The 27769-nt window shown below is 43.1% G+C and overlaps 1 protein-coding gene across 2 annotated transcripts in view; it reads left to right on the top strand.

The window, feature by feature from the left end:
- ppig (peptidylprolyl isomerase G (cyclophilin G)) overlaps positions 1 to 27769 on the top strand; it is a 49647-nt gene that overhangs the window by 15132 nt on the left and 6746 nt on the right. For both annotated transcript variants that reach the window (XM_084314564.1, XM_084314565.1), the window contains exons 2-12: positions 2163 to 2244; positions 6227 to 6301; positions 6391 to 6498; positions 11485 to 11529; positions 18163 to 18250; positions 18890 to 18919; positions 19012 to 19151; positions 20418 to 20574; positions 22412 to 22591; positions 23529 to 23610; positions 23951 to 24084. In XM_084314564.1, coding sequence (XP_084170690.1) covers positions 2184 to 2244; positions 6227 to 6301; positions 6391 to 6498; positions 11485 to 11529; positions 18163 to 18250; positions 18890 to 18919; positions 19012 to 19151; positions 20418 to 20574; positions 22412 to 22591; positions 23529 to 23610; positions 23951 to 24084 — 1100 coding nt within the window. In that variant the 5' untranslated portion in view covers positions 2163 to 2183. The remainder of the gene's footprint in view (positions 1 to 2162; positions 2245 to 6226; positions 6302 to 6390; positions 6499 to 11484; positions 11530 to 18162; positions 18251 to 18889; positions 18920 to 19011; positions 19152 to 20417; positions 20575 to 22411; positions 22592 to 23528; positions 23611 to 23950; positions 24085 to 27769) is intronic.

Genomic DNA, 27769 nt, shown 5'->3' with positions numbered 1-27769 from the left:
GAGCTTAAAAACAATTGATAGGCAAAAGAATGATGACAAAACAAAAGAATGGCATCATCAAGGCATGTAGATTTATAATATTTTTACTTAAAACTAGGCTACTTTTGCGTATAAAGTCATTATATTCCAAATAAAATAAGTCCCGAGACTCGTGCTGCTGCCGACTTTAAATCAAATGGGTGTCTGTGGGCAGTCGCCCGACATTAATAAACAACAGTCTGTTATAATCACATTTTTATGAGCTAACGAATTCCGTTATATTGGACATTTGTATTAATTATATCAAGCGAAGAACTGAGAAATTTGGCAGAGAGACGGCAACATTATCGTGGGTTTGCGTGACGACTCTCTCCACCTCGCAACGACTTATTTGCAAAGAGTATGGCGCTGCAGAGCAGCTGATTCAGCTGTTATTGGCTCTTTTCTGGGGACCGCACAGCAGCGTCCCCCACCCAACATTGAATTGAAAATGGCTGAATTGGAGTACTGCTGGAATACTGCATTGTGCTGCTGCTGCTCCGGCTCTGCAGCTTCACAAAAGTTCGCACACCCAGCACTAAGCTCTCGCTGACAACGTCGTTGTCATTATTAGAAGCAACGAGGAAACAAATGTAATGATCGTTTCGTTCATCGCATAGGCTATTTAATTTTAGCCTATTTTAATACAATTCAAATAATCAAATTGTGCTTAGACTCAGGGAATTATTTTCACCGGACATTAAGACCGGAGAGATTAAATATGTCGGACTTCAACAGATTTTGCCAGTCAAATACCGGTAATTACCGGCTAACGGAAACGCTGCCATCCAGGCTGCACCTCTTCATCAATGACCATCTGGACGTCCCTGGTCAGGACTTGCCCCGGAAGCAGTGGACAACCCTCAACTGCCTAAGGACCGGCGTCGGACGCTACAGCGCCTCAATGAAGAGGTGGGGCCTCAAGGACAGTGCCTCATGCGAGTGTGGAGCCCCTGCACAGACTGTGGAACATATAATCACCAGTTGCTCCAAACACCGGCCACCGTATGGAGAACGCGGTCTGATGGAACTGGACGATGAAACGTTGGCCTGGCTTGCCTCAACGGAGCTGCAGGTCTAAAGACGCACGCCAGAAGAACACAATTGACCACCAAGAGCGGAGTTTAGTTTCACAAAAATATTGCTGAATTTGTTAGCCAACGTGCTTGGGATATGCCATTATAACAGTATAGCATTGTAGCTAGCAGCGTCGTAACATTAATGCTAGCAGAATAAATGGATGTAAACTTTATTTAACAGATTGCAGAATGGCTACAATACGGCTCAATACAAACAATTGTTAAGGGAATGCAGACTGTTGTAGCTTGGACTCGGCTCCTTATAACAATAACTTGACAACACGTTGGTAGCCGCAGCTACTTGGGACAGCTCTGCTGTAAACACTGGAAATAACCGTGCAGGTCTCTACTGCGCATGGGCATTGGGCAGAACGGCTCCGTATCTGGCTTGCGCAAATTACATGGCACCATTGTCTGCGAGTTTCCAAAACGAAAACACATTTTGAGCGTTGCCACTAGGAAAACGTGTTTTCCTGCCAAAACTGTTTCTTTTTAACTTGGACATGCAAACGTAATCATTTGAAAATAGAACGTTGCTGTTTTACACCAGTGTAACCATGGCCTCAGCTTCTTCCCTCAGGCCATCAGAACACTCACACTCGTATGAACACACATCCTCACTAACACCTTCTCACATACCCCTACATACATAATACACTACAAAAAAGGTCACTTTAAAAAAACTACTGTATACATATTTGCAGATATTTTGTATTCTAAATCCACTGTATATTTGTATAGTATTGCTTTTTTACTTCTTATGTTTAGTACTGTATTTTATTCGTATGACTTATCATGTTTTGGTTGTATTTTTGCACAATCCAGGCGGGCATGGCCACCTACATTTCACTGCATGTCTTGTGTATGTGACAAATAAATCTCTTGAATATTTAACAGGGCTGTGCATTTGAGAAGTGAAGTCAGTCATGAAATGTTAGTCATCGATGAACCCGTCTGATAGGTCACTCACTCACCTCATCTTGAACTCGTCTGATAGGTCACTCACCTCATCCGATAGGTCACTCACCTCATCTTGAACTGACCGGTTGCTCCCCTATCCTCCAGGTCCAGCCTGCGTCGATCAACATGGGGATCAAGGCTCCTCGGCCTCGGTGTTTCCTGGACATTGGCATAGGAAACGTGCTCGGTAAGAAGCCGCCTATTCTCGGTCCTTGCCCCACAATGGTGGAACGAACTTCCCACCACAGTTGGGACAGCCGATCTTTCGCCGTTGACTAAAGACGCACTTCGATCATTATCTGAAATGAAATTTAAAAAAAAAAAACCAACTAACCCTACTGTCATGCACTTGTCTTAATATACTAACCTACACTGTAGCACTCAACACTTTGATGAACATGGCTACTCAGCTGATAGAGTTGCACCCTTCCTGCTGACTTGTCGTACAAAACTTGTAAGTCGTTTTGCATAAAACGTCAGCTAAATGTGAGATGGGAGGCATGACGGTCACCTTGCTCACCACCTGCCTGATGCCTGCTGGGGATGAGCGCCAGCAATGTCTCCCCAGATCCAGTACTCATGAATTACTCCAGTAGCGCTCGGAGCAATTGTTTAGGGAAATCTATTTTTAGAATGCATTTATGCATCTATTGCAGCAGCAATAATGAGATTGTGTGGAGTCTCTTGCTCACTCGCACACTCACTTGCACACTACCCATTGTATTATGTCTCGCTCCCTGGACATAACGATGTACAGCCATATACCTGATGCTTAAAGCGTATTGCCAGTCAAAACAGTCGGTTACCATTTGTAATAATTACATTACCTCCACTCTGTCCGCAGCAGGTCTCTCTGCTCATGGAACGGCGTGTCCGTATCGATAGTCTATGAATGCTACGTAAAGTGGGCGACATGTTGGGCACAATTTGGAAATGCACAAACATGAACTGCTTTTTTTGTCTTTTAGATAACGCTAAACTAGCTATGGAACAAACCTTTCGCGGTAATGCTAGCAGAGATGCTGGAATACAGGAGGATGTTGGCTCTCGTGCTCCAGCGGTAACGCTAGCAGAGATGCTGGAATACAGGAGGACGTCAGCTCTCGTGCTCCACAGTGGTAACGCTAGCAGAGAGGCTGGATATAAGACGTTAGCTTAGGGCTGGGCGATATAACGATAACGATAAATATCGCGATATATTTTAATAATCAATAGCGAATATCGAAATAAATAAAAAAAATCAAAAAATCGTTTTTTTTTAATATATATATATATATTATTTTTTTTGTGACCTGCAACAGGGCAGTTTTAAAACCAGAGACGGTAGACAGACTTGTCTTTCTTGCCTGCAACTTAAAGTAATGGCTTTGCTTGTCCAAATGACAATACTGACCAAATTGAGATTTATTTTTCTCTTGTCCATTTATTTTGTTTGCTTTCTAATTTAAAATACAGTTTGAAACAGTCTATTCTTTTACTAACAGATTTCCAGTTTCGCGTTCTGCCATCTGATTGGCCACTGACGTTTCTGGTCATGTGACATGTGCGCCCAATCGCGTGACGCGCCCATTTCCGCCTCGAACAGCAGAAAACTACCTAACGCCTAGTTTATCACTGGTTAAGCTTACAGAAACAGTTTCCACACTGGTTAAGCTTAGGCGCTCTTTCGAAGTTGGTTAAGGTTAGAGTTTGGAATCAGGGCTGGTGTTCTATCGCCCTGCTCTACGTTAGCTCTCGTGCTCCACAGCGGTAACGCTAGCAGAGAGGCTGGATATAAGACGTTAGCTCTCATGCTCCACAGCGGTAACGCTAGCAGAGAGGCTGGATATAAGACGTTAGCTCTCGTGCTCCACAGCTTCCAGCTAGCAGAGAGGCTGGATATAAGACGTCAGCTCTCATGCTCCACAGCGTTAACGCTAGCAGAGAGGCTGGATATAAGACGTTAGCTCTCATGCTCCACAGCGGTAACGCTAGCAGAGAGGCTGGATATAAGACGTCAGCTCTCGTGCTCCACAGCTTCCAGTTGTTGTCTTCCTGCAACAACTCGCGCCATGCGGGATTTCAGAGCGAGATTTCTGTTTCAGTGGCCAGAAAATAATTGGTGGTAACCAAATAGTAATTTCTTTTTAAACGAGCACCCTCAATAACCACTGGAGTAATCGATTACTCACGCCCATCCCTACAATATCTCAACATAACACACTTGATGCCGTGCACAGACTATTAATGTAGTTATGTCTTCCAACATGGCGGCCTGTAACATGGCAACCATTGTTTTGTACATGGCAATAGAAGAAACTATGGTTGCTATATGATAAATTAGGGCTGGGCGATTAATCGATATTCTAATTCGAATGAATGATTTGGGACTATTTTCAAAAAAAAAAGTAACCCCCCCCCGGCCCCCCCCAAGAGTCTCCTTTTTATTTTACAAACAGTGATGTTTGGTGAAAGTTAGATTTGCACTTTATTAATCCCAATAGGGAAATTCATTCTTGTTTGATGATCAAGAGGCACCTTTTATTTGTTTTAAGTAAAGTTTGGTGAAAAGGCAGGTTATTGCACTATTAATCCCAATAGGGACATTAGAGCTGCCGCGATTACCGCATTACCGCGGTATCGCTGTTACATCACGGCCACCGCAGAGTAGGCTGAATACCGCGTCACCGCTGTTTTTTATAATAATAATAATAAATTACCCTCCTCTCGTTGGGCTTGCGGCTCTGCAGATATACCCTACTTCTCTATCGAGGTTCCAAGCGACCCTATTGGGTACCAGAAAAGTCACGTGAAACATTGCAGACCACTGATTGGTCAGAAGAGAGACGCGTCACACGTTTTTTACGTCCTGAATGTCAGCTCATCACAACACGGCTAATAACGTTAGCTTTAACTCTCCGCCGGAGTGGACTACCATCGCTCTTCAGGAGTACTAAACGAGACATAATGATTTTACTGTCTGCAACGAATGTTATAATAAAAGCCCTTCGTTCTATACACTTGTCTGATTGAAAACTTTATTAACAGACCGCAGAATGGGACAACTCGGCACGCTCTGAGCAAAGAAAGGAACTGAGATATGAATAGAGTATTGCTTGCCTTGCTAATGGTCCGGTAAATACGCTGATGTTATTGAACGTATAACTATATAATGTTAATGCCACAAAACGAATGCCTTTATTATAAAGTAGTAACTTTATAGTAATAATAATAAGAAAGGGTCGGGGGGGTAACCACCCCTGCCCGCGACACCGAGTGAACTGCGCACGACCAGAGGGGAAACTTCGAATCCGTGTTTCACTTTCAATAACTAATGCGTGCTTGCCGAATCCCAAACAATATTCATGCTGCAAAGTCATCCTCTAAAGATAGACATTTAGACTAGAGGCAGGCTATATGCTATAAAGAGTAGACTACTACTAAAAAAAAAAATGCATTCAAACTTTTTTTTTTTTTTTTGTGCGTGCGGTAATAACCGCGGCGGTAGGAAATATTTTGCAAATGTGTGCGGTAAGGAAAACATCAATACCGCGGCAGCTCTACGGGACATTCATCTTTGTTTGATCAAGAGTAACCTTTTATATTATATATATATATATATATTATTATAAAAATATTTTTAAGTGAAGATTGGTGAAAGTTAGGTTTGCACTTCAATCCCAATAGGGACATTCATTTTTTTTTAATCGATTAAAATCGGATTATTTTTAGGCCGTATCGCCCAGCCCTATAATAAATATATTAGTCTTTGGTGTCTTATTACTGGATCTTGTAAACGAGTCACAGTGGAACAGTGATATCATGCATTTCCAGTGTTTTACCTGCGCTTAGCTACCACTGCACTGAATTGACCAATTTTCTTTTGAAAGTGGTTACCAGTGGTTACAGGCAGCCATACTGGAAGAGGGAGAACTACACAAACAATCCGTGCAAGAACATTGTATTCTCTGGGGCGCCAGGGTGCACCCGCAGTAACGCAGACGTCCCGGGTTCGACTCCGGCCCGGAGACCTATGCTGCATATCTTCCCCCACATCTTCTCCCAACTTTCCTCTCTGCCGGGTCTATCCGAAAACAAATAAAAAGCTGTAAAATGCCACACAAAAAAAACGTTAAAAATAAAAAAGAACATATTTTCTGTTCTCTGACTGTGTTACATTTGTTGTTCAGTCGGCAGAGTAATAGTGGAGCTGTTTTCAGAAGTCTGCCCCAAAACCTGTGAGAACTTCAGATGCCTCTGCACAGGTAAACACGTTTTCTGGATATAAATGATTGCAAATTCTCAGCTAGCGAACCAATTTTCATGAATATCACTGGTGTTGTTGTTGTTGTAGGCGAGAAAGGAATTGGCAAAGGAACAGAGAAGCCTCTCCATTACAAAGGATGCCTGTTCCACCGAATTGTGAAGGACTTCATGATCCAAGGAGGTGACTTCAGTGAAGGTATGTATTAGTTCTGTCCCTGACTAAGGATTTGTATAGTCTACTTTGATTTGCCGATAGTCGACTGGTAGTGCAACAAAATAAATATATACCTGTATACGGTATATATATTTTTTTTTATAAAAAATAAATGTGGGGGGGATCATTCCATTTGGGCTGTGGGGGGTGCTTAATGTCTGAAGAAGTCGACTGAAGGCTTCTTGTCCTCTGCGAAAGCATGCAATTGGTCCACTGATGGATACATCTTGATAGGTCTAGTGTGTGAAATCCTCTTTCTTTGCCCGTTTTCTTATGCAGTTAGCCTCGCTGGTATCGACTATGGCTCCTTTCGATCGATTCGACTAGTCGAGGTCAGCCCTAGTGTGTATGAACTACGGATGGGGAGAAACTCATTGCTATTTGATGGTCACTGGGAAGTGTTCGATAGTGACGGGGGGATTTCCATTGAGCCCCGGCATCAAGAGGGGGGTTGTTTATAATTCCTTGATCGTCAGTAACGGCTTTATTTAGTATGGGTTGATATATTGATCAGACTGATTGCAAACAAAGAAATGGACAATCGGGCTGAAAATAACGTTAGTGTCCTCTTACCGTTCGCCGATGAGACTGGAGGAAAAATATCCCAATTATTTGACGTCGATCTCCTAGATCCATTTCCGGTTTGTATGGCGCAATAAACGATGAAATATCGATTATTGCGTTTCGAAAGCGATCCAAATGCACTCGAGTGTTTGTCTGGACCCACGTAACAAGATATTACTGCCGGGGGGGCGGTCAGGTGGCGTAGCGGAGATTGCGTTCGTCACCAATGCCGGAGATGCTGGATTTGCGTGTTCGAATCCAGCTCCCGGCGTTGTCACCAGCTTGGCTGGCCGTTCACACTAATACAATTGGCAGTATTAGAGGGTGGGAAAGCTGGCGGGGTGGGTCCTAGGCGCTGTGGACAGCGACCCCTACAGTTCGGTCGGGGCGCCTGCTCAGCGAGGGTAGGATCTGGAGAGGGGTAGTGCGGCCTCCCACACGTTACACTCTCCCAGTGAGAATGCGCGGCCAGGCTGGCCAGCCGGCTGGCTGCACATGCGTTGGAGGAAAGCATGTGACAGTCTCCGGTCTCTCGGACCAACAGTAGGGGAAAGTGCGCAACAACCAGGAAAAGGTGGGACGGGAGAAAAATCGAAAAAAGGAGGGGGAAAAAGATAAAAAAAAAATATATATATATATTACTGCCGGAGGAATTTCCTCGATGCACCGATCGCCACTTCCGGTTTGGCGTGAGTGTAACTCGCCCGACCATCCACCAGGCGGCAGTATTGAGGCGTTGCAATCTCAGACAGGTTGCTGCTGTAGTCCGGAGGGAGGCTGGATGAATTATGAATGCCATGGCGAAAAAATTTAATATTCATCCCGTCATGTACAAAGGTCTAAGGACCACACAGAATAATAACTGGAGCCGGCTGCACATGAGCAAAAACAGCCTCAGTAAATGCGTTTAAAGCAATGTCCCAGGTAGGTAAGAAAGCCACAACACAAGATGTTTTCCAAATAGTAAATTATATATTTAATGGAGGTAGGGCTTTAAACCTCCTCCATGGTGCACAGGGAAAAAGGTAGGGGAGAACAAACAAGGTATACATACAGACAAACAAACACTTAGCAAAATATTAACGTGTCCGTCATAGGACACCACAACTGGTACAGGATTAATCCACACCAAGTGGTAAATGGCACCAAGCCACACAGTATCCCTCCACAGCTACAGCTAGGCAAGAAGGCAACCTCCTCACTCCACTCTGGAACGTGGCAGTGATCCAAATGAGGCGCCCCGTGTGTGTGTCATCTTCCAGGTTATATCCACTCATCCAACTTAGGGCTGGGCGATATGGCCTAAATATGATATCACGATATTTTCTGACCTTTCGGCGATACACGATACACATCACGATGTTTTTCTTTTTTACCCCAAACAATTCATTATGAGGCTTACCAAGACAGTATTTGATTTTGCAAGCTAACATTAAAGACAAAATAAAATACCCATGCATTTAGCATTTTTATATTATATATTAGATTTAGATTATTAGATTATATATTGCATATATTTAGCAATGAGATATTATATGATTTAGATATGAAATATGATGAATTGAAAATGGGGGACCCTGATGTAAACAAGACTAAAGTCTTTCTCTGGTCTGCATCCCCTTAACAATTGTATGTATTGAGCTGTACTGTACCCATTCTGCAATATGTTAATAAAGTTTTAAATCAATCAATCAATCAATCAATCAATCAATAAATAGCATTTTAATGAAACTACTGTATATATGTATGTCTCTAAATGTTTTGATGAATTGAAAATGGAGGACCCTTATGTAAAAAAGTCGAAAGTCTTTTTCTGGTCTTCATCCTCCTGTACTGTATTGTACCCATTCTGCAACCCTTTAACAAAGTCTTCACTCATTCATTCTGACGGAAACATATAATTTTGATTGACAGTCGAGTCTGCCAATTACGTCACAGCGCTTGCACCCGCCCTGCTGTTCTTAGCACCAATCGGCAAGCTCCTAGTTTTTTACTTCCTGAATGTCCTGTGGCTGAACAACGTCAACAAAGCTACTAACGTTAGCTCCCCGCGGCCGTCGAGTAGGAGACCAGTGCTCAACAGGATGACTAAATGAGGCATAATGATTTTACTACAACGAATGTTATAATAAAAGCCTTTCCATACATCTGTCTGATTGAAAACTTTATTAACAGACCGCGGAATGGGCATATCTCAGCACGGGCTGAGATATGAACGAGTAACGTGTGGACAGATTGACGCGACACAATCCTCTTGGGCAAAACATCACGATATCCACGATACGTTGAAAAAGTGTATCGTTAATGAACTGTACCCGATATTTATATAATATCGTCATATCGCCTAGCCCTAATCCAACTGACTGCCCACAGGTGCAATCAAGCAGGTGCAATCAGCTCAATCAGGGGGATGAGTGGTATCTGGGAAGGGAGAAAGAGAAACGGGATTAGAAGATGACGCATCACACAAACAAAAATAACATAACACATACTAATTATACTAACCTGATGTTCATATGGTCTTCCAAATACAGTAATGATGATAATGACCAACCCACGTACGTCACAGATCCCAAAAACGATTTACGCCGTTGTTGGTGTTCAACGCATGGCGGGCAATAACGCCTTACACCGTTTATGGCGCACAATGTGTTAAAATATATCGCGATAATTATCGTTTTATCGCCCAGCCCTAGTTTCTCTTTCGGTGGGTTGCCGGGGGGGGGGGGGGGGGCGGGTGTTTGATGCTTTGATCGTCACCAACGGCATACGTTGGGGAGTAATGTTACACACACGTTGTGATCGAGGTGAAGACATGGTTGGATCAACGCAGGATTGATATCATATAGCCCTTACCTTCACTAGGATGTACCCCAAAAAGAATATTCCAATTATCTGATCGCGAGTCCCAGTATTGGTGTCAATCGTGTCGCCAACATAATCCACCACACATCATGCATCGGGAGCATTTGACGCTTCTCAATCCGATCGTTATTACCGCTCCATTCGCCCGACAAAGAAAAGTGCTCCCGGTGACATTTGACCGTTGCACAGGCCAAGATACAAGGTTTCAAAGGGTGCTCGATACCGCCGTCTAGCTGGATGCGGCCGGTATTGCACTTTGGCGATCTCAGACTCATTCCCTATGGTAACACCAAGGTCCCTGGATGAATAATGAATAAAAATATCAGGGGAAAACAATCAAACAACGAGTATACTCGTTGTTGGCGTTCTACTCGTTGTTGGCGTTCAAGTGTTGGCTCCCAATAACGAGTAAACTCGTTGTTGGTGGGGAATGAGTTGGTGGGGAATGAGTTAAGACATTTAGCTCTTATGTCACGCTCGGGTTGGGATTACCCGTCGCCCTGTGGGAACAAGATGGAACGGAATCCCAAACTGAACATGACATAAGAGCGAAATGTCTGCCGTGTGAATATGGTAGATTGTCATTCTTTAGTTTACATTAACCCATTCTCCGCCGATGACGTGTTAACACGTCATTCTCCGCCATGCGTAATCTGCCAATGATGCCGTAAGGCGTCTTTGAGATCAATATTTCATATTTTCGTCATGGTATTCACATTTCACCCACAGAGTCTTGGGTGATGTTGTCTGGGCCATCACAACTCTGCAACGCTTCAATACCGCCACCTGGTGGCCGATCGGCGAGTTGCCAAAACCGGAAGTGCCCGTCCCCTATTTTCGTCCGGCCACTCGTTATCGCTCCCGGGACTCAATCCAGACACCGTAGATATCGATCCGTTGCCATAACTCAATAAACATGATTTGGACGTATATTAGTATTATACAAACCGTAACTGGATCACCTCGATCAACATCACATAACTGGGATCTGTTTGCGCCAGTGTGATCGCCCAACGGTAAGAGGAGGCTGACGTTACTTTCAGCGTTTTTGTTTATTATTATCCATACAAACTGCTCTGATCTATATATCACCCATACTACATAAATGATTTAACGTCGGCCACGGAATTATAAACTACCCCCCCCCCCCCCCCCTCCGTTCACCCGCAGATGATAAGTCATAACGGTATCAAACTGCATTTGATCATCTAATATATGCATTTAGGCCTATATCTCACGTTCTATGAAATACTGCAGAAAATGATAAACATATTTATACTCTAGACGGTATTTTAGTGTGAATGAAAAAGTAAAACGTTCCTACATCCTGAACGATAGATAATTGATGTTGAATGGGCCATAGTAATGTCAATTTAGCAATACAATTAAAAAAGTTATAGCCCTGCAAAGAAGGTGAACATCTCCATAGACAAATAGCACTGGCGGAGGATGGTTTAGGATGGATATAAGCCCGGCAGAGAATGGATTAAGGTTATTTCCCCTGTGAGGATACTAACTGATCTCTTTATCCCTTAACAGGAAATGGAAGAGGGGGTGAATCCATCTATGGAGGCTTTTTTGAAGGTAAAAAAAAACAAGAACTCAGCTGTTTTTAAGTATAATATTAGATTGTCATGGTATTTAGGTTAGATTCAAATTAGGGATGTCCGATATTATCGGCCTACCGATATTATCGGCCGATATCTGCATTAAAATGTGATATCGGAAAATATCTATCTGTTTTCAATTTATTTCTTCTTTTTTTCCACATTTCTATAACCTTTATTTACCCAGGCAAGCAAGTAAGAACAAATTCTGATTTTATTTATTGTCAAAGTATGCATAATGTTGTGTTAATTCCACAACAAGAGATATGTAATGTTAATTACCTGAAATTATTCCATTTTTGGGGGGGGGGGAAACCCTGCATATATCGGTATCTGTTGTTATCGGTTGATATCGGTATCGGAAATTAAGAGTTGGACAATATTGGTATATCGGTATCGGTAAAAAAGCCAATATCGAGCATCCCTAATTAAAATGTATTGTCATCATACAGCACAAGTACAGTACAATGAAGTTTGGCATCCAACCAGAGTGCAAATGTAACAGTAAAAGTGCAATAGTTATATATAATGTACATGTGATTAAACTGGATATAAAATGTATAAATGAGTAATAGTCTGCTGTATGTACAGAGTTGTAGTATTAATATGTACAGTGATACAGGTATAAAGACACTATGGTAGTAAGTCGTACTCTGGTTTGAGATAGGTCAATTGTGATAAGGGTGATATTGATCTACTGGCCAGCAGCGTAACTAATAAGTAGGTAAGGGATATGTACAGATGTATAGATATAGTATCTACAGATATGTAAAAAGGATTATATGCAGGTATGTACAGACAGATGTGTGTGTGTATATATTTATATAAGGTAAGAAAAAAAATATATACAGCATTATTGTACATGCTATCATACAGAGTTAAAGTGTATAAGTAGTAGGGATGCACAGAAAATTCGGCCACCGAAAATTATCTGCCGAAAATGGTTAAAAAGGCTCTTTCGGCTTTCGGCCGAAAGGGTTTTAGCACCGAAAATATATCACTGAATGTCAAAGAACAGGGTTACGTAACGTTCGTAACCTAAAGTGTTGTTGTGATGACGTAATCAAAACGTGTAACGTGAGCAGCTTGGCTGCTCTTCCTGCATTCTGCAGCCTGTGATAACTAACTCCTCTTGGGAGTCGCGCTGTTATGTAAACTCTGCGAGCAACGCATCCAATAAATGCGTCTTTTAACATGCTTTATATCCTCGCCATTACTATATGCCCGTCACGGTTAAAACCTTTTGAACTAACGTTTGCGTTAAGCTAGCTAACGCTTCCATTCCTCTTTGACCCGTCTCTCGTAAGCTACGTCATCCCCCGCTAAGAGTCATGGGAGATGTAGTAAATCCCACCATGGCTTTGTTCTGAATGCACTTATCCTACAGAGAAAATGCACTTGACTTTAATGCACATTTTGTTGTATGCAAAGAGAAAATGTTTAAATTGTACAATCTTTCAGCAGTCTGGAATTAATGTATGCATTCAAAAGTGCTGAATAAATGTTTTATGGGCCCATAATAGTGATTATTAATATTATTTAAGTTAAGTTTTGCCATAATCATGTCTTTTGCCATAATCGGGTAGCTAAAAGAAAAGAAATACATTATATATATATTTATATTAATCATTTTCGGCATTCGGTTTTCGGCCAACTGTTTCCTATTTTCGGTATCTGTTTCGGCCAAAAATTTCCCATTCGGTACATCCCTAATAAGTAGTATATAGAAGGATTATATCCAGACAGATATGGATATATATATGTGGTAAATGTGAATATATAGACTGTATTTACAGCACTATTGTACATGCTACCATACATAATTATATGGGTAGACTATAGTATGAGGTAGCTATATGCTAGGCTGGGGCTGGGCGATATGGAAAAAATTCATATCGCGATAACGATATGATAATGTTATCATATTTCTCGATATCTATAATTATCGAAATTGTTATAAGTATAATTTTTTTTTTATATAAAAACAACAGATGTATGTTTATTTTGCAGCAATTCTTTGTCGTTGCCGCCATCTTTAGTGTTACATCCCCTCACACTCCAGTTCTCAGGCTGCAGCTGGTTTAAAAGCAAAAGTAAACCGGCTTCTCTGCTGGCTGTGGCTCCAGGAGAGTTGACCAGTTCTGGCTCTGCTAGTTTATTTTCGATCTTTTGGCGCTTTTTTGGTGGACAAACATGTGCACCGTGACTCGTGACTGGAGTCTAGTTCTGCTAGCACACATAGCCTACTGTGTACAGACGGTTTCAAACTGTATTTTAAATTAGAAAGCAAACAAAATAAATGGACAAGAGAGAAATAAATCTCAATTTGATTATTAAAATATATCGCGATATTTATCGTTATATCGCCCAGCCCTATGCTAGGCTATATAGGTCCCCAGAGTTTGCTCTTAACAGGGTAAATCTGCATTTTGCTATGATGCCCCTCTAGCTCATGGAATGAACTTCCAACTAGGCTTGGGCGGTATCCTTATTTTCAAACCGGCAAACCTTTATGTTATAATACCCCGGTGCATGGTATTTGACGGTATGACTTTCATTTTCATCAGCAGGGGGGGGGGGGAGTACGTGTTACCAAGTAAACAAATCATCGTCAGCTCTCAGAGTGGTAGTCCCGCACCGGTAGAAGCCCGCACCGTTTTAGCGTTAGCATCTAGCCTATAGCCATGGCAGACTATTTGATTCCTTAAGGGCTAGAAATTGCCTGGGTTTTGGTCATATGCTCCCGAAATGCTCCCGTTGTTTGGATACTTCTATGTGCAGTGAAAACTACTTGAATGCTTTATAACCTAGTCATTGATTTAGTTCAGGGTAATCTAAGATTAGCCGCAGAGCTAACGCTACTTAACGTGAGCTAACGCTAGTTATTCAAGCTCAGTAGCTCACAGAGAGAGATAAACAGCTGACAGCGGATAGTACAGGACGGTACAAATACAATAAAAAGGCGGGTGGGGGCTGTTGTGTAAACCTTGTACTCTTTAGTTCACATATAATAAGAGACGGATTATTTGCTTGCTCCACCAGTGCACCACAACAACACTGCTCTCGTCACAACGCTTTACGGTATTTTCACAGCACTGTCGCAACATTACCGTAAAACGTGAACACCGTTGTGACCCACTCGCTCCACTAGAGCGGTCTCGCCCTCTGCTGGCGCGTGTGTGCACTACACTCAAAACTCTGTTTCACTGAAACTGAAGCGCATCTGTGATTTTGACGGTGACGGACGGTATTGAAAATCAATACCGTAGGTATTTCTAAATACCCTGGTATACCTTAATACCGTCATACCGCCCAAGCCTACTTCCAACAGTCCTTAAAGCTTGAGATTCTCCCCTCTGTTGCAGAGTTTAAATCCTTGATCTCCAACCTTTGTCAATCAAGTTGTAGGTGTTTTAATCGATTGCTATCTTTACTTGTCTTTACTTGTCATGATTGTATGTGATTTGATATGCCCTTTTTTTTGCTTAACTCTGCGTTTGCCTAACTGTATTGTACACTCGACGTGACTGTGAATGAGGGAAGCCTCAGTTGCCTTTTAGAGTCTAAATTAATTAAATTAAATATTCCCCGGCAGCGTTGCTACATGAGTAGAGCTCCAGACTCATGATCACCGGTTTGTGCCCCGGTCAAGGCCGTTGTCGGAAAGTGGTATTGTTGTACAGCAGGGGGCACTCTGTCCTCTGGACTAGTCAGTAACGATGCGTCGATGCCCCTGTTACAGTGATAGGGACACCGTACAGCTGCAAGTGCCGTCCTTCGGATGAGACGCTAAACCGAGGTCCTGACTGAATTCGGTCCTTAAAAGAACCCAGGGTGCTTATTGCAAAGAGTAGAGGGTTCCCCGATGTCCCAATCGGGTCTCTGACATCAAGGCCACCTAATCACCCCTTCCCCTTAATTGGCTGATATTAATCCCTGTCTCCTGAGCCGTTCAGCCATTGGGTAGTGTGCTATGTGCCTGGTGCCAGTGTATGGCAGGCAGCCATTGAGCCTGCGTAGCCCAAGGTTGGGTGCTACCAGTGGTGGTGAAGGAGGCAAGGCATAAAAAAAAATATTGTTTGTTTCCTGTTGGTTGTCAGTTAAGGCATGGGTAGGTAGGGATTTTTTTTTTATTCTTTCCCACGGCGACTATGGATAGGGAATTTCTTTATTTAATTAAAATGTTCACAACAACATGGATGCATGTACTCTGCCAGCATGTTTAATATCCATAATACTAAAGATTTGACTAAGATTTCTAGAGGGGGGGGGGGGGGGGGGGGGGGGCATCCACGGGGGGGCGGGGACGCTCTCATTGACGGTACACAGTGTGAGAAGAGCATTTATGCAGGTGAACACCAGGAAGGCGGCTGGCCCAGATGGAATAACAGGACGCATACTCAAGTCCTGTGCTAACCAGCTAGCCCCTGTGTTCACCACCATATTTAATCGATCCCTGAAGGAGTCAGTGGTCCCTGCCTGCTTCAAGATGTCTACCATTATCCCGGTACCAAAGAAACCCTCCCCAGCAGGTCTCAATGACTACAGACCGGTGGCACTCACCTCTGTGGCCATGAAATGTTTCGAGAGGCTGGTCAAGGATCACATTTGTGCCTCCCTCCCCAGCGATATGGACCCTATGCAATTTGCATACAGGCCAAACAGGTCCACTGACGATGCGGTCTCCCAAGTACTGCACAGCACCCTCTCTCACCTGGACCGTCAGAAGGGGGGCTATGTGAGACTGTTGTTCATTGACTACAGCTCAGCGTTCAACACCATAGTCTCCACCAGACTGGTGGACAAGCTGATCGAGCTGGGTCTGAGCTCTGCTCTGAGCGCCTGGGTACTGGACTTTCTGAGTGAAAGACCCCAGGCGGTCAGGGTGGGGGGTCAGACCTCCAACACCATCACCCTGAGCATCGGGTCCCCCCAGGGCTGTGTTCTGAGCCCCCTGCTGTACTCACTATACACACACACGACTGTGTGGCCAAGTTCAGCTCCAACTCCATAGTGAAGTTTGCAGATGACACAGTGGTGGTGGGGCTGATCTCGGACAACGACGAGAAGGCCTACCGGGAGGAGGTTGAGGTACTGGAACGCTGGTGCCAGGACAACAGCCTGCTCCTGAACATTGGTAAAACCAAGGAGCTGATCGTGGATTATAGGAGAGGACAGCAGGAGACACACACACCACTGAGGATAAACGGGGCCACCGTGGACAGGGTGAGCAGCTTTAAGTACCTGGGGGTCCACATCTCAGAGGATCTGACATGGTCAACACACATAGACACAGTTGTAAAAAAGGCGAAGCAGCGCCTCTACCACCTGAGACAGTTAAGGAAGTTCAGAGTATCTGGGAAGATACTCCAGTCCTTCTACTCCGGAGCTGTAGAGAGCATCTTGACTGGAAACATCACTGCCTGGTATGGCAACAGCACGGCACAGGACAAGAAGGCCCTACAGAGAGTATTATGAGGTATTGCACTACCTCCCCTGCAGGTTCTATACAACAAGAGGTGCAAATCCAGAGCCTGCAGAATAATGAAAGACCCTCACCACCCCAATAACAACCTGTTCCAGCTGCTGAGGTCAGGCAGACGCCTGCGAACACCAGCTACTAGGACAGAGAGGCTTCGGCTCAGCTTCTTCCCCTAGGCCATCAGAGCCTTGAACAATGAACACTGAGGGTCACAGAACACTGAACCCTACACACACAAGCACACATTAGCACACACACGCTGTGCACGCTCGCACACTAGCAGCCACTCACTCATGCTGCACACGCCCACACTTATGGCCACAAAGGAAAGGTCAATTTAAAAATAGAATAGTAACAGTGTATTGCACTACCAAGGGACCTAGCATGTCCTTCATGCTCTGTAAATAACTATGTACAAATACCGTGATGTCTCACTATGTTACCTGTTTATTGCACAATGTTGTCTATTGGATTCTATTATATGTTGTACTACTGTATTGCACATCGTTGCGGGCAAGACCACCCGCATTTAATTGTATACTTGTATGCCTTTTTTTTTTTTATATATAATAAACTCATAAAATATATTGGGCCGCACCTAAATCGGCAGGGTCGGTCGGCAACCAGAAACAAACAATATTTTATGCCCAATTTCCACCCTACATTGTGGGGATCGCTTTGAGTGTCTAGTAGGGGTGTAACGGTACACCAAAACCACGGTACGGTACGTACCTCGGTTTTTGAATTCAAGGTTCGGTACAGGTTTTCGGTACAGTGGGGGAAAGTTTGGCTTTCCATGTAACTCAGGGGTGATGTAGTGTGAAGTAACTAATTGTACTTGTAGGGCTGTCAACAAATATTCTATATCGAAATTAATCGACTTGTAAAAAAAAAAAAAATATATATATATATATATATATAACAATAATTATATTAGATTGTGGGAAAAAAACAGCCCCCGATGGGCATAAGTGGTTAACATACATGTGTATTTGTTCGGTACACCGCTGTACGGTACACACTGAAACAGTACGGATACGTGTACCTTTACACCCCTAGTGTCTAGAAAAGCGCTACATAAATGTAATGAATTATTATTATAATATGGTCCGTTTCTCCCCCCCACAGATGAAAGCTTCACTGTCAAACACGAAAAAGGTTACCTCCTCTCCATGGCAAACAGAGGCAAAGATACCAATGGATCCCAGTTTTTCATGTAAGCAGCATATAAATTTTTTCTAAATATCGAATAGGTTTCAGATATTGTGTTGGATAGTTTCAAGTCTTGTTTTTATTTGCCACGTATAAAGTACATGTACATTACAGTGAAATGCTTGGTTCTGTATGAGCCCCCTGATAATGTGCTTCATATACGGTAAAAAAGGCAAAGGAATAAAGACCAACCACTACAAAATATACAATGTACCAACTAAAGTAAAAAATGCAAACAATGGTGTAGTGCAAATCTTTTACATCTGTCACTGTTCCCAATTTTCCGCCGTTGACTAAAAACACTTCTTTGATCTATATCTGAAATGGAGGGGGGGAAACTGTGCCTATATTACTACCTACTATGCTAATATGACTATACTACTACATGCTATGCTAATATGTCTATACTGCTATGCACTCACGTCTGTAGCACTCCAGTTCAACACTGTTTAATGAACAATCTTACTTAAACTTACTTGCCAGAGTTGTACCCTTCCTGCTGACTTGTTGTACAGAACTTTTAAGTCTCTTTGGATGAAAGTGTCCGCTAAATTACTAAATGTAACGTTCTCATACCCTCAACTAAATAATACGTGTTTTTTCTTTTACAACAATTCTCTGCTGCAACGTCAACCTTTTCTAGAACAACAAAGCCCTCGCCACATCTAGACGGGTAAGTGCAATTAGGACCTATCTAAAAAGGTCATGGAATAAATCCCTATCGTCGTTGCTCTGCCACTCAGTGACGCCGGTCCTTGTTTTCAGTGTCCATGTGGTGTTTGGTCATGTGATCTCTGGCCAAGCTGTGGTCCAGAACATGGAGAGCCAGAAGACGGATGCCAGCAGCAAGCCGTATGCTGAGGTGAAGGTGATGAACTGCGGAGAGCTCATCCCCAAAACAAAAGGTAAGGTTCTGAATAGGGATGTCCGATATCAGCCTACCGATATTGGCATTAAAATGTAATATCGCAAATTATCGGTATCTGTTTTCAACATTAAAAAAAAAATATATATATATTTACATTTATTTACCCAGGCAAGTAAGAACAAATTATTTTGGATGTCCGATATTATCGGCCTACCGATATTATCTGCCGATATTGGCATTAAAATGTAATATCGGAAAATATCGGTATCTGTTTTCAATTTTTTTTTTTCATTTATTTACCCATGCAAGCAAGTAAGAACAAATTCTTATTTTATTTTGTCAAAAGTATGCATAATGTTGTTAATTCCACGACAAGATATATGTAATGTTAATTACCTGAAATTATTCAGTTTTTTTGGGAGGGAAACCCCGCATATATCGGTATATTTGATAAATAGATAAATATAATGTAGTGTCTAAAGTGAGTGTTAAGGTGAGTGTTTGTTTAAAACTGAGTGTGTGCATGTGGATGTGTGTGTAGATGATGGGTTGTTAGTTACATGGAGTCATTGAGCATCCTGATGGCCTGGGGATAGAAGCTCCTTCTGAGTTTCTGTACTGGCCATGAGACTCCGGTATCGCTTGCCTGACCGGCGCCGCAGCAGTTCAAAGAGGCAGTTGTTTGGGTGACTAGAGTCTTTGGTTATTTTCTTAGCCTTGGCCCTGCAACGCTTGTTATAAATGTCCTGGAGAGTGGGAAGCCCACCTCCAATTGTGCGCTCGGCTGAACGGGCCACTCTGTAGTCTGCTGTGGTCGTGTACTATTCCCAAACCAGGAGGTGATGTTACCAGTCAGGATGCTCTCTATTGTGCACAAGTAGAAGTTCTTAACACTCTGAGGTCGAAGCTCCCGTCGGGGAGGAACAAACGTCCTTGTGTCGCCAGAGGATTTTTATAAATGCCGAAAATGTTGGGATTCAGAATTAGATAAAAAAATGAGATATTCGCAATTTCTAGTGCTTTGCAATGTTCTCTATCTGTTTCCTTATTTGCTAAATGTAATACGACTTGTAAATGGTTTAATTCTTGGTAGATTGGATGGCTGTATTTCTCCGCTGTCTATCCAGAGAACTAGAAAAATACTCGTCATAACATTTTTATCTATAGCACCTTTTTAAAGGATAACCGTCAAATCCGCTCATCAATCCGCTTCTAACCCCAACTAGGAGTTAAAAAGTCATAAGGCACAATATGTAACGACAAACCCGGTTTTATTTTATTTAATTTTTTTCCCCGTTTGCAGTCAAACAGATAGTTGAGAAGAGGGTGAAGGTCGTGTCCAGCGCCAGTGAGTCAGACAGCTCCACTGACTCCTCCGACTCCGACAAAGAGTCCAAGAAGCGGAAAAAGAAGGCGAAGAAGCAGAAGAAGAAGAAACAGAAGAAGATTGAAAAGAAAAGGTACGTCATCAACATGTTTGTGGCGTTTCTTCATTATTAACCCTTTCACTGCGACAATACACAGAAGGTTAACCCTTTCACTGCCACACAGCAGCAGGTTAACCCTTTCACTGCCACACAGCAGCAGGTTAACCCTTTCACTGCCACACTACAGAAGGTTAACCCTTTACTATCACACTACTGGCGGTTAACCGTCGGTAGTGTGATAGTAAAGGGTTAACCTTCACCGTCGGTAGTGTGATAGTAAAGGGTTAACCTTCTGTAGTGTGGCAGTGAAAGGGTTAACTTCAGCTAATGGGGATGGGCATCGATCTTTGAATATTTCAATAGTCGTTCAATCTTTTATTATTTTAATAGAATTATTTATGTGAATATTGTTGTCTCAAAACAAATATTTTCCCTTGTTTTTACCAGCAACTACACACTTTGTAGTGTATTGAGAGGGGACCCTATTAACTGTTACACCACTGCTGGGTACAGGACGTAGCTAGCTAGCCGGGTAGCATAACAGTCCGTTAACAACTGGGAGAACAGGAAAAAAAAGATGGAAGAAAGAGAGACTGGAGATGTTACATGTTCACACATTTCGACCATCGGAGATCTAACGTTCAGAATGAACGCTTTACGCTTACCTGGTCCGCTAGCACTAGCAGCAGCCAGCTAGCTCGCTTGTTTGATTATCTCACGTTCATTATTAAGTAAAAACAAAACCATACGTTAACGCATCAACAATGTAACTATCTGAATCAATGCTTTTGTTCCTGGAAATAACGTTGGCCTGTAGCGATTTAGGACTGAACGATTAATCGATTTTAAATCGAAATTGCGATTTGAAATGATGCAATTAGCTAATCGCAAAGCCTGCGATTTGTGATACGTTATACAGCGAGTTTAATTCAAGGTTTTTTCTTACGTGCCAGTCATGCTTACCAATCGAAGTGCTGTGCTTTCATTGCTCACCAATCAGAAGTAGCCCAAGGTATGGGCGGCCGGTTAGTGCAGCGGACTAAGCGTCTGTCTACCACCACAGAGCCAGTGGGATTGAATCCGGCTGTGGTGCCTCCGGCTTGGCCGACCGTCCATACTAACACAATTGGCAGTGTTAGAGGGTGGGCAACCCGGAGAGGGTGGATCCTGGGCGTTGTAAACAGCGACTCCTACAGTTCGGTCGGGGCGCCTGCACAGCAAGGGAAGGATCTAAGAGGTAGTGTGACCTTCCACATGTTACACTCTCCCAGTGAGAGTCTGCGCTGCCAGGTGAAAAGAAGCGGTGGGCTGGGTACACATGTGTCGGAGGAAGCATGCAATAGTCTCCGCCCTCCCAGACCGACGGTAGGGGGTAGAGTGTGCAACGACCAGGAAGGGGATTGGGAATTGGCATAACGACTAACATTGGGATGAAAGAAAAGCGGAAAAAGAGTTTCCGCTTTTTCCGCGGGAAAAAGATAATAATAATAAAAATAAAAAAAGTAGCCCAAGGTAGCTAGTATACGCCCATCAACAACAGCTTGTGAAACATCCGTCCGTGTGTGAAGACTTGCATCATAGCTTCAGAGTGCTTATAAGTCCCAGTTTCTTTTCCGCGCTGTTTCTATGTGCAGTGAAAACTCCAATGCTTCTAAACAGCTTTGTATCCTAGTCATTTACGTCGGGGTAAACGAACGTTAGCCGCTAACACGCCATACCTTGCAGATAGTGTTTCAATACATCAAAACATCTCTGAACGGGATCCTTGTTCTGGGATTACTGGCAAGGTTACCATGACATTCTATGTGCGTGCGCTGCTATTCGGAGACTCGATACATTCGTGTCCCTGATCTATAAATGTCCTCCTCAGGTCGGAGGCCGAGAGCAGCGAGGACAAAGAGGAGGAGGACAACGATCTGCATTTGTCTTCCGTGCGGCCCGAGGAGATCCCTTCCATCCCGGAGAACAGGTTCCTGATGAGGAGGAGTCCCCAGCAGACGGGGGAGCCCGGGAACGCCCGGCGGAATAAAGAGGAACGGCCGAGAGAAAGGTCTGTGTCTCTCTGTCTCTCTCACTCACTCTGCCCGGGGAACCAAATCCATGTTTATATCCAAGCTAACGTGCGCGTGATAAGATATTCCTTTATTGATCCCCTTGGGGAAATTCAGGCGTCATAGCAGCATGGAGGAGGTACAGGTATGGGCAGTTTAATAGTAGAAAGACTGACATAAATATAGGCAATACAAGTATAGTACAGTAGAAAAGTTAATATAGGCAGTGTAAACAATATAGTTAACTCTGAATATATGCATCTGAGCAAGTAGGCAGTGTGATCAAAGGTGCAGATGAGGGTCTGTTATATTATACATTACAATACATATGGTTACAATAAACACTAGAATCTAAATATATACTAAAGTATACAGTATACACGGGTGCAGTATAAATGAGGTACCCTAGCTGGTGTGATATACGTCATTTGTTTATCATCCAGTAAACGCACAGTGACTAACCTGAGCAGACTGGGATCTCAGACCCTGCCCTCTTTTCTTTATTAGAGACGTGGACCTATCTCAAACCCAAATTAGATTGAAATGTATTATCATCATGCAGCACAAGTACAGCACAACGAAAACAAGTTTTACATCCAACCAGAGTGCAAATGTAACCGTGAAGTGCAACAGTAATATACAATGTACAGGTGATTTTAAACTGGGTATAAAATATATAAATTAGTACTACTGAGTAATGGTGTTATTCAGATGTATGTACAGAGTTGTAGTATTAATATGTACAGTGATACACGTATAAAGACACTATGGTAGTAAGTCCTACTGGGGTTTGAGATGGGTCAATTGTGATCAGGGTGATATTGATCACAATTCTGTCTGATTTTTCATCTCTCACAAACACGTCTGTGTTGGAAAACAACTTTGTTTGCTGATGTCAGTTAATTTACATGACACCCCCCCCCCCCCCCCTCGCAGGATGCTTAATACTCAGTCAGCCTATAACCGGAGGCTTGTGATGACGCGGTCTGGCAGGAAGATCAAAGGCAGGGGCCCACGGGTAGGTGCATCAAACCTATATAATTATATATATATATATATATGGTATATACAGCATTATTGTACATGCTATCATACAGCGTTATGGGTTATATGCAGGTAGGTATATAGAAGGATTGTATGCAGGTATATTCACTCAGACAGATATGCATATATATATATGCGCGGTAAATATAAAAGTGTATATATATATACGTATATATCCTGCACTATTGTACATGCTGTCATACAGAGTTATATGGGTAGACTAGTAATGGGGTAGGTAGTTATGATTACAGTACAAGACGGGCATGACCATGTTTTAATGTTATACCCCCCCCCCCTCTCTCTCTCTCTCTCAGCGATATCGCACGCCCTCCCGCTCCCGGTCGAGGGACCGTTTCCGCCGCAGTGAGACTCCTCCCCACTGGCGACAGGAGATGCAGCGCATGAGGCCGAGGGCGGCCAGCGGGGAGCGCTGGATCAAGGGCGACAAGTAAGACACGCTCTGCTCAGCTTTTAGACACGCTCTGCTCAGCTGTGTAGTGTTTTAGACGCACGCTCTGCTCAGCTGTGTAGCGTTTTAGACGCACGCTCTGCTCAGCTGTGCAGCATTTTAGACGCACGCTCTGCTCAGCTGTGTAGCGTTTTAGACGCACGCTCTGCTCAGCTGTGTAGCGTTTTAGACGCACGCTCTGCTCAGCTGTGTAGCGTTTTAGACGCACGCTCTGCTCAGCTGTGTAGCGTTTTAGACGCACGCTCTGCTCAGCTGTGTGGTGTTTTAGACTCACGCTCTGCTCAGCTGTGTGGTGTTTTAGACGCACGCTCTGCTCAGCTGTGTAGCGTTTTAGACGCACGCTCTGCTCAGCTGTGTAGCGTTTTAGACGCACGCTCTGCTCAGCTGTGTAGCGTTTTAGACGCACGCTCTGCTCAGCTGTGTAGCGATTTAGACTCACGCTCTGCTCAGCTGTGTAGTGTTTTAGACGCACGCTCTGCTCAGCTGTGTAGCGTTTTAGACACGCTCTGCTCAGCTGTGTAGTGTTTTAGACGCACGCTCTGCTCAGCTGTGTAGTGTTTTAGACGCACGCTCTGCTCAGCTGTGTAGTGCTTTAGACCAGGGCTCTACGCTAACCTTTTTCACTAGGGGCACAGGTGCTCCTAAATGAAAAAAGTTAGGAGCACACAAAGAAATTTAGGAGCACCCAAAAATATTTGGGAGCACAGTGAAAATATTTCAAGTAAAACAAATTTAAATTCTTTTTTAATAAATGTATATTTGTACTGTTCGTGCATGTGTGTAAATTAGCTCTTGCTACAACCCTGCATGTTTACATTTTGTACTTGATGTTCATTAACATGTGCTGTCCCTATCAAATAAACTTATCAAATAAACTATCAAATCAAACTACTGCTACAAAAGTAACAGTCACTTAACTTTAGCTTTTACCGCTTTTATGCATACAATGCCTATGTTTTGGCTGTGTTGCTCTTCTAGAGAAATAATCCTTTCAGGGTTGCCTATTGAAATACTGTACACCTCCAGTACAGAAACATTGTTTATGAGTTTGCGTGTCAGGTAGACCATTGATTGACAGTCGAGTCTGCCAATTACGTCACACCGCTTGCACTCCGGCCGTCCGGCGCTGCAGCTGGACCCTATTGCCCACCTCTGCTGTTCATAACGCTAGCCAAGTTAGCTGTACACACATACACAGTGGGCCAGTTACTTTGGTGTAGGGGTGTAACAATGCATCGATCCTAAGGGAAAAATTCAACTGCATCGATTTGAAAATGTTAGAATCGATTATCGCAATTTGAATGTGTACAGTGTTATGATCATGTCCGTTACAGTCAACACAACGGCATACGCTACTGCATCAACGTTATGATTAACAAAGCAAGGCATTCGTTTTGTTGCATTAACGTTATATTACTATTGCTATCGCTAAATCTAGGTGTTCTAACATATATTGCTATTGGTAAGACTAGAAGTTGCATGTCTCGGGAAACTCTCGCATATCGCAATGGTGGCGTTTCAGGAAGTAAACAAGCCAAATGAGAGCTTCCGATTGGTCATTTGCTTTCTTTCTCATGAAACCAGTCACGTCACTCTACTGTGATTGGACCGTTGGCTTGAGTGCAATGTGGGACTTGTAGTTTTTTAACGATCTCGCGGCGGAGGAAAAAAAAGACGAGAGAGGCTATAATCTGTACTCGCACTGAGTCGCACAGCGTGCGCGTAATAGATTTTTACGGTTTGCACCGACATTTTTAGGGGCATATGCGAGCAATTTGGTCGCACTGTAGAGCCCTGCACGCTCTGCTCAGCTGTGTAGCGTTTTAGATGCACGCTCTGCTCAGCTGTGTAGCGTTTTAGACGCACGCTCTGCTCAGCTGTGTAGCGTTTTAGACACACTCTGCTCAGCTGTGTAGTGTTTTAGACACGCTCTGCTCAGCTGTGTAGTGTTTAGACCAGGGGTTCTCAAACCTTTTCATACCGCGACCCCATTTTATTTAGGATTTTATTTTGGCGACCCCACACTTAACACATTGGGCGCCATGCATTGTACCCATCATTGGGTCCAGTCTGCCACCGCTGTAAGCCTATGGAGATGTTTACCTTCTTTGCAGGGCTATAACTTTTTAAATATTATAGCTATATCGACATTACTATGGCCCATTCAACATCGGGTATCTATCGTTCCGGATGTGTGAACGTTATATTTTTTCATTCATACATTGTTGTGTTAATACCGTCGAATGTTTTTAAGGTTTTCTGCTGTAATTCCAAAAACGCAAGTTATAGGCCCTGAAGCAGGGAACAAACTTAACTTTTTGACTTTGGTACTTTTTAAAAGTACCAGCCGGGCAGATTTTTTACCAGCCAAAAATTATAAATAGCTTTTTAGTAGGGATGCTCGATATTGGCTTTTTTACCGATACCGATATTCCGATATTGTCCAACTCTTAATTTCCGATACCGATATCAACCAATACCGATATATGCAGGGTTTCCCCCCCCCAAAAAACGGAATAATTTCAGGTAACTAATAATTTCACTGGATATATATATAACAAATATTGTTATTGTTTTTTTCTTTTTTTAAACCGATATCGATATTTTCCGATATCACATTTTACTGCCGATAACGGCCGATAATATCGGTCGGCCGATAATATCGGACATCTCTACTTTTTAGTATATCGCCATGTGTTATTATTACATATAATACTCTCATATGCTATTTTCAATTAATATCATAAACAACATAAGGAATATTAGCATAATTTTGAGTGGACTGAAGGAATGAGTCAGCGTTAATAGTTTTAAATGCAAATAATTTATTTAAACATAGAAGTGGGGTCGGGACACACACACACTGTGTTTCAACTCACCACCCCTGCATCATATTGTAGTCTGTCTTCAAACTTCCACTCCTCTCGAAACTTTTTTATATTTGAATATCAACATCATCTGTCCATCCTCAGTAATCCTCAGTTTACTATAATATACTCCTGTCCTGAGTCCTGACTAGTGATTCCGTCGTCTTTCCAAACGCACGCACACACACACAGGGAAGGGGAGAGTGCCCCCCCATTTCCCTTTCCTCAGTGCTGTTCACTATGGCTCTGCCTCGTCTGATCATCAGGATTAGCTTGTTAGTTTACGTTAACGTTGTAGTGATTGGTACATAAACGTTAATTTCGGGCGATGTGGGCATAAAGGAATGGCGACGGTGCAAAGCATGTAGTTGCATTGGACTCGATGTGAGAAGAAAAAAAACATCAGACTTATTTTGAGTCTGTAGGCGCACTGCTGTGTTAACGCTGCTGTGTTAACGCTGCTGCTCTGTTTTCAAGAAAGTGAAACACGGAGTGGGCGGATATCATGACTCGCGGAGTTGCTAGGTTTTTCAAAATAAGAGTATCATATGAACCTGAACGTTGCTAGCTGCAGGAGCCCAGATATTATGACTGGAGCTGCGCTTGGTGCGGCAATGAGACCTGCACAGGATTTTCAAAATAAGAGTATCGATATGAACTACACGCCAGCTGGCGGGCAGACTATTATTTTTAGTCGCCAGACGGTAAATCTACACGCATTTGGCAAATGGCGTGTAGTTATTTTGTTCCCTGCCCTGAAGCATATGATAGATTATCGATTGGCGTTTCTTTCCTAT

This window comes from Notolepis coatsorum, assembly GCF_963971535.1.
Source record: "Notolepis coatsorum genome assembly, chromosome: 5".
In the NCBI taxonomy this organism is placed as follows: domain Eukaryota; kingdom Metazoa; phylum Chordata; class Actinopteri; order Aulopiformes; family Paralepididae; genus Notolepis; species Notolepis coatsorum.
This window is presented reverse-complemented; position numbering and strand designations above follow the sequence as displayed.